This window comes from Gossypium arboreum, chromosome 10 (assembly GCF_025698485.1).
Source record: "Gossypium arboreum isolate Shixiya-1 chromosome 10, ASM2569848v2, whole genome shotgun sequence".
In the NCBI taxonomy this organism is placed as follows: domain Eukaryota; kingdom Viridiplantae; phylum Streptophyta; class Magnoliopsida; order Malvales; family Malvaceae; genus Gossypium; species Gossypium arboreum.
The window spans coordinates 128,721,058-128,729,380 of NC_069079.1; the positions used below are offsets into that span (position 1 = coordinate 128,721,058).

At 37.3% G+C, this 8,323-nt stretch overlaps 1 protein-coding gene and 1 long non-coding RNA gene across 2 annotated transcripts; one reads left to right on the forward strand and one right to left on the reverse strand.

The window, feature by feature from the left end:
- The first annotated feature begins 410 nt into the window (after positions 1–410).
- On the forward strand, positions 411–3,891 carry LOC108451605 (cucumisin-like). Its single transcript, XM_017749278.2, has 8 exons — positions 411–550; positions 1,172–1,269; positions 1,356–1,599; positions 1,682–2,195; positions 2,299–2,402; positions 2,472–2,690; positions 2,785–2,896; positions 2,985–3,891. The coding sequence occupies exons 1-8, from the start codon at positions 420–422 to the stop codon at positions 3,726–3,728; spliced, it is 2,166 nt and encodes a 721-aa protein (XP_017604767.2). The 5' UTR covers positions 411–419; the 3' UTR covers positions 3,729–3,891.
- Positions 3,892–6,306: 2,415 nt separating this feature from the next.
- LOC128281495 (uncharacterized) lies at positions 6,307–6,677 on the reverse strand. Its single transcript, XR_008271716.1, has 2 exons — positions 6,545–6,677; positions 6,307–6,494 (listed from the first exon to the last, which is right to left on the reverse strand). It is a non-coding gene; the product is annotated as an uncharacterized LOC128281495 (long non-coding RNA).
- Between the last annotated feature and the right edge of the window lie 1,646 nt (positions 6,678–8,323).

The following is an 8,323-nucleotide window of genomic DNA, read 5'->3' on the forward strand; positions in this document are numbered from 1 at the left end:
CAAACAGATAACATACCAAAATTCGTATACCGTATTTCAGCAATCAAAAGCCATTAATTGTCAATTTTCCCTTTCTCTTTCCTCGAATAGTTTCTGAACATCATAATATATGTTTCAGGCATGAAATATATAATATTTAACAGAAAATACTCGTTTTGACTGAAGAATGAAGATCATAGTAATTGGTAAAAGCCGGCAATGGACAAAATTTTCTTCCATTGGCGAGCTTAACAATGCTTAAATAATTCAAAAATTAACGAATCCATTGGAGCTTGTTCCCAGTACTTCATTCAAAAACCCTATATAAATTCCCCTTTCCATGGCATTATCTACTGCAAAACCAAGCTCCACAAAACTCAACAATGGCAGCCCGAACTTCCCCTTTGGCATGGCTTTCACTTGTCATTTTCACTCTTTCTATGTTTATGTCGTGCAGCCATGGTTCCTCTGATAACAGGCAGGTTTACATTGTTTACATGGGGAGCCTGCCAAAGGGCAAGGTTTCAACTACAAGCCTTCACACCAGTATGCTTCATGAAGTTCTTCCCGGGTACTTACTAATTGCATGTTCTTTTGGATTTGATTGGGTCAAGTTGTGGTTTTAGTCCTTTAATCATACTCAATTTGGGATCCATATGCTTTTAAAATATTACTAGTTAGTTCGAATAAGTAACTTTCTTAATTGTTCTGGTTCAAATGTTGATGTGAATGTCAGCCCTTCCAACTCATCATGCTGAAAGAGTGTTTATGATAGAAGTGGTAGGGCGAAGAAATAAAATTAATTCAGGGAGTCCAGAGATAAATCATAAATTTTAATAGAATTAAAGTACAATTTTGCCATTATATTAACTTATAATTTCATAAAATAAAAAAAAGGCTAAAAAGCATATTTACTGTTTTTGGAGGGCTAACCAGCCAAGGCCACCGTTTACCCACTTGTCTCTGTCCCTAGAAGGGGTGTTTTAAAGATAAATCCAGGTAAGAATTATAATCGGAACAAATAATCGTGTTATTTATTTGGATTAACTAAGAATATTATACAATTAAAATTAAATTATGTTGAGTTAAAATATGAGAACTATAACCCTAATTTGAGCATAGTAAAGGGATCAAGACCATAATTTGACCATTTTTACCGAGATTTTCTGATTCTACTTATGAATGAATGCAGCAATACTGTTGGATCAGATGTTTTGCTCTACAGCTACCACAGGAGCTTCAATGGCTTCGCTGCAAAATTGACCAAAGATGAAGCAGCTAAACTGAGAGGTTTTCTCGAGAAAAATTTTCAAACCAAGAAAATGCAATGTCTTTTCCGTTTTGTTAGTAACTTTGGGTTTAATCTTATTTTCCAGGAAAAGATGGGGTGGTATCAGTTTTTCTTAGCCGAAGAAAGCAACTTCATACATCAAGGTCTTGGGACTTTATGGGATTCAACAGAAAAGTGAAAAGATCGGTTATCGAAAGCGATATCATAGTCGGAATGCTTGACACCGGGATTTGGCCTGAATCTCAAAGCTTTAATGATGCTGGATTCGGTCCGATTCCGAGAAAATGGAGAGGAACATGTCAAAGCTCAACCAATTTCACTTGCAACAAGTAAAAACATAATCAAATGGAAATATTCATTAAACCTTTAAAATATTAAGTCTTTTAACAATGCCGCAATTCTTTTTTTCAGCAAAATAATTGGAGCTAGATATTACCGAGGTAAAGGAGATTACAGTCCGTACGATTACAGATCGCCGAGAGACTCCGAAGGTCACGGGACTCATACTTCATCGACGGCTGCTGGTGGATTAGTTAGCAAGGCGAGCTTATACGGATTAGCCAAAGGGACGGCTCGTGGTGGGGTGCCATCGGCACGCATTGCGGTTTACAAGATTTGTTGGTACGATGGTTGCTATGACGAAGACATTCTTGCAGCGTTTGACGATGCAATAGCTGATGGCGTCGACATAATCTCGCTTTCGGTCGGGAGTATTTCCTGGTCAGATTATTTTGATGATACGATTGCTATTGGAGCTTTCCATTCGATGAAAAATGGTATCTTGACATCGAATTCTGCCGGTAATAGTGGTCCCAGTCCGTCGTCAATTACAAACTTTTCGCCTTGGTCTTTATCGGTGGCTGCTAGTACCATTGATAGAAAGTTTGTCACTAAGGTCAAGCTCGGCAATGGTCTGATCTATGAGGTAAGAAAGCTTGTTTATGTTAATTATTCCGGCTTGGACGAGTATTTCTACCCTTGGATAGATCTAGACATACCTGATACTTATGTGCGACATTAATTTTTAGGGAACCTCTATAAACACATTCGATCTGAAGGGAAAAATGTACCCTTTCATCACCGGTGCAGCTGCTCCTAACACGTCGCAAGGTTATACATCCGAGGACTCGAGGTATATCTTTTCAACGATAATGTCAAATTTTATGCTATAAAATTAATCCTAATGCAATGAAAATTCCAGGTATTGCGGTCCGGGTACATTGGATGAAAACTTAGTGAAAGGAAAAATAGTTTTCTGCGATTACGAGAGCAATGCCGATGGTCCGGTCCAAGCCGGTGCCATCGGTGCCGTGTTCCAGAGTGGCAGGCACAAAGATTATGCTTTCGCTTACGGTTTACCTCTTTCGAACTTGAACTTGGATGACGGAAGAATTGTTTTCGATTACGTGAACACAACAGAGTATTTATACTTTTCATTACCAAACATGATTATGCTTTGTTCAACTTGATTTAGTACATTAATCATTGTTTTATAATTGTCATGTTTCAAATAGAAACCCAACTGCAACAATATTCAAGACAAATGCCGAAGATAATCAGTTCGCTCCATTCGTTGTTTCATTTTCATCAAGAGGGCCGAACCCTGTCACAGCAGACATCCTCAAGGTGAATGTAAAAGAAAAATTAAAGATCAAAATATGTAAAGACTTAAAGCTCGTACCTCTGTTCTTACTGTCTCAGTTTTCGGATGCAGCCTGATCTTACAGCACCTGGGGTCAACATTTTAGCAGCATGGTCTGAAGCTGTCCCATTGACAGAAACCGAAGACGATACAAGAGTTGTTTCCTACAACATTATTTCAGGCACATCCATGTCATGTCCCCATGCGACCGGTGCAGCCGCTTATGTTAAATCATTTCATCCAACATGGTCCCCTGCCGCCATTAAATCTGCTTTAATGACAACAGCTTTTCCGATGAGTTCCGAGAACAACATCGAAGCTGAGTTTGCATACGGTGCAGGCCATATAAACCCTGCACTAGCAACCCGACCCGGATTGATATTCGATGCTGGGGAGATTGATTTTGTTAAATTCTTGTGTGGACAAGGATATAGTCCTAAACAAATCAAGCTCATAACCGAAAGTAACACCAAATGTTCAGAAGTAATGAATGAAGCTGTGTGGGATCTAAACTACCCTTCTTTCGCACTATCCACAACTCCCGGAGATTCGGTCACACGAGTCTTTCATCGGACAGCGACGAACGTTGGCTCGCCACTGTCGACTTACAAGGGGGTCGTTAATGCTCCACCAGGACTCATAATTCAAGTTCAACCTAGTGTGCTTTCTTTCGAATCTCTTGGCCAAAAGCAATCTTTTACTGTGACCATCAAAGCACAACTCGGGAACTCTATGGTCTCCGGTTCTTTGATTTGGGACGACGGAGTGCATCAAGTGAGGAGCCCAATCGTGGCTTATGCTTCCTTACTCGAATGAATTAATTTTATTGGAAACAAAAAAAAAGTATTAAATGTTTTATTTATTTGTTGTGTTTGATGCTTCAATTTCAATGTTTCATGATAATCAATTGTATTAGGATGCAATTGTAATCGTATAACTGAGATTGAAAATAAAAAGAATTTAAGGATACGTTTGTTTGGATGTTAAATATTTTCAGTAAAACATTTCCATTGTTTCACGGTGTTTGTTTGGTGAAAAATGAATTATCAAAAGAAATCATTCTCTCAAAAATAAAATAAAATCAAGACAACAAATTCAAAAATGAATAACATATGACTATTAATCACGTTGTTAATATTTTTCTTCAATTTGTAATTCTTCACTAATGATATATCTTTCTGCCAGAAATGTTGATTACAAGAAAATGTACGGCGTCATCATTCTTCACCAATGATATATGTTCTTTCTGTTGGGTAGAAATCAAACAATCGAAACAAAGCAAGGCACAATCGGTGTTCTTTCTCTCCCTATAACTCTTGTCAAAAATTATGGCAAGCACAATAGCACAAAATATATTCTCTAACAACCTTAATCAACCACAAATCAACCAATACAACCACAACAAAAATAAATAAATAGAGACACCGGTATTTTTACGTGGAAAACCCCTCTGAATCAAGGGTAAAAATCACGAGACTTTAAAGTCTGATCAAAAACTCCACTATCATCAAATGTTCAACTACAAGATCACAATATCAAGCCTACAACGAGCATTCAACTCCAACAAGGCTAACAATATGTAATCTTTAGCAAAAGAGAGAAGAATGGGAGAACATCACCACAATGCAGCTGCTGAAAAACGGGTATTTCCAATGCTACAAGGCTCGGATGAAAAATTCGACCATACAAAGTCAAGAACACCTTATCACCTAGCTGCTGTCCAAAAATCAGCTCAATCGAACCACGGATGGGCCTTCGATCGAAGAGTTGATCACTGCTGCACCAAACTTAAAAAACTGATTTCTCCTCTTCTTTTTTTTTGACAAGCTTCAATCTCTCTATTTTTTAAAATTTGATTTTTGGCTCTAAATAAATGGCTGCCCACATCCACACGTAAAAGCTAAAAAGAATGGCTTTTTGTCAAATCCAAAAAGGGTAATAAATATGTGGTAGAAGCTTTCCTTTTTGTAACCAAACAAAAGAAATAAACAACCCCTTTAAAGTTGGGTTGACCGGTGTAAGGGTTCCCCACATAGTGGGACCCACACCCAACAAATCTCCCCCTCCAACTATGTGGGGAATGCCTCCATGCCGGAGGTCAAACAACATGCTTCAAACTTACCTCTTGGTAAGGCCTTCGTCAACATATCAGCACCATTATCATTAGTGTGTATCTTCTGAAGCTCTAACAGCTTAGCTTCAAGAACATCTCGTATCAAATGGTACCTCACATCAATATGCTTAGATGTAGCATGAAAAGTTGAGCTCTTACCAAGATGAATAGCTCTCTGGCTATCACAATACAGGACATACTTCTCCTAAGTAAAACCAAGCTCATGCACAAACTTCTTCATCCAAAGCATCTCTTTGCATGCTTTGGTTGCTGCAGTGAACTCTGATTCGGTGGTGGGCAATGCAACACACTTTTGCAATCTCGATTGCCATGCCATAGCTCCCCCTGCATAAGTGATCAAGTAACTTGAAGTAGATCTCCTCGAGTCAATGTCTCCAGCCATGTCTGAATCTGTATACCCAACAATAACAGGTTTCTCATTGCCGAAACAAAGTTTCATGCTGGAAGTGCCACGAAGATATTTCATAATCCACCTCATTGCATTCTAATACTCTCTATCTGGATTAAAAAGAAAATGACTAACTGTGCCAACGGCATAAGCCAAGGCTGGTCTCGTGCAAACCACTGCATACATCAAACTACCCACGGTTGAAGAGTAAAGAATTTTTTACATCTCTTCCTTCTCCTTTTCTGTGGAAGGACTATACTTAACACTCAATCTAAAATGCATAGTAAAGGGAGTATTGTAACACCCCTCACCCGCATCCGACGTCGGGACGCGGTTCGAGGTGCTACCTAACTTTTACTAACACTTCCATACTAAACAAGGCCACGAAATCTCAAATAATTAAAAACTTTTCTTTTCACATGTAATCTGTCCCTTATGCGAGCTTACGAGGCCCAATACATGCATTTGGGGTGGTTCGGGACTCAACCGAGAACTCATGAAAAACTTAGGAAATCTCTTGCATCAAGGCTCCACACGCCCGTATAGGTATAGAGCACACGCCCAGGTGCTAAGGACACGCCCGTGTCCCGAACCCATGTCCAAAAACCTGGACAAATACAAGGCTATTTTCCAAGCCATTTTGTCACACTCACAACACATGCACGCATACTTATACAATAGCATACAACATGACAAAATTAGGCACTTAAACCTTCCTAACATGACATGACCACGGTAATTTCACATGCAACCATTACAATAAGTTTTTCTTTCATCTTTACCATATTAATGCTATAGCTATCAACATGTCATCAAACCTTATGTCCATCACAAAGCATGCATAATCATATCCACAAACCATTCATGAAGCATTATTAACTATTTACCAATCACTTAATCCTACATTAGTTATTAGCTCATCAATGAATCTCAATTCAATCTCTAGGCATACATGTTGTAAGCCACATCACAAGAGATAATAACATACATGCATAAGAATAATCATATGGGCCCATAACGATATTAGCCGACATAGGCCAATTTACATGACTAATACTACCTTAATAACAAGCCAATGCCTTTGGCTAAATCATAATATTACAATACTACCTTAATAACAAGACAATGCCTTTGGCTAAATCATAATATTACATACTCACATTAAAACCCTATACATGCCATAGACTAGAATCACTTGAGTTTACTTACGCCGATAACGTTAACCCGACAGTGTGATAATATTTCTGACGGCCTCCAACCCGAGCTAACCTGGAAACTCTAGAAAACATGGGAAAGAAGAGGGTAAGCTTTCGCTTAGTAAGTTCATATGAAAACAATAAGCAACTCATTAACTTGTTTTATCAATGTTTACAACATATTCTCAAGTTCACTACAAGCTGTCTTCCTGAGCAGCAGTCACTAAATTATTTATATCTGGAGCTACGAAACTCCAAATTAAGTTCCATTAATTTTCCCTGAAACTAGACTCATTTATCTTTATTCCATAAAATTTCCAGAATTTTTGACTTAGACAATTAGTACAGTTTATTCCTCAAGTTTGCTCCTGATTCACTGTCTGACAGTTTCAAACCTTCTGCACTAAAGTTCAATTATCTCATAGTACAGGACTCGAATAATGTTCTCGTCTATTTCTCTTGAAACTAGACTCATATGTCTAATTACTAATTTTTTCTAGAATTTTGATCAAGCCATTTAGTACAGTTTATTAGTTAAAGTTTCCCTGTTTGAGGTATGACTACTCGACCCCTATGCACTACTGAACAGAATTTCTCCCTGTACATAATTCCAATGATCATGCCGTTTGTTTCCCTTAAAGATAGACTCAATAAGGAATCCATGCATGTAACGTATGACTCTTAATAATTTTTGTACAATTTACGGTGAATTTATAAAATCAGAACAGGGGATCTCGAATTCATTCAGACCCTGTTTCACGAGAATTTAAATATCACACAATATAGAATTCTTTTTCTTCCTCTATTTCTTTCATGTGAAAATAGACTTATTAAGCTTTTGCATATTTGCACTTTTTCCCCAATGCTCGTAAATTAATTTTTATCACATTTTTTTACTCCTTGAGTCTAGATGAACCATTTTCATAACTACAGCAACTCATAATTTCAACTATTTTACACATTTACAACTCATTTTACAACTTAGCAATTTAGCCCTTTTTAAGGTATTTTCATGCAATTTCTTTCACAAAAGTTGTTTATTAGACAACTAGGACTCATAATCTTCCATAAAAACACAGAAAACAACAAATTTACTCTCATGGTAAAACCCTAGACTCTTCATCATTTTGCAAAATAATCCCCTCTTATGAAAGCTCATGCTTTAGGGGTTCTAAAAATGTAAAAATCATCAAGCAAAGACATTAAAATCACTTACTATAAAGGGAGTTTCTTTGCTGAAAGTTTCCAGCTTCTAAACCCTTTCTTTGCTGCCATTTTTCTGTGGAGAGAAGATGAAGAAAAGATGATATTTTCTTTTCTTTATTTTATTACTAATTAATCAATTAAAACACATAAAAGCCACAAATTTTGGCCTTTTGACCAATTGGTCTCCCCTTGGCCGGCCACACACTTAAAAAGGGTCTAATTGCCCTTTAAATGCCTCCAATTTTAGTTCTCTAGTCTATTAACACATTTAGGCATTAACACACAACTTTTACCTTTTATGCGATTTAGTCCTTTTTCAAAATTGGACTAGAAATCGCTAAAATTAACCTACCAAAATTTACACGCACTTATAAAATTATATTATAATACAAAATAATACTAAAATAATTTTCTCTAGCCTCAAAATAGTGGTCCCAAAACTACTGTTCTGACTAGGCCCAAAATCGGGCTGTTACAAGTATTACAA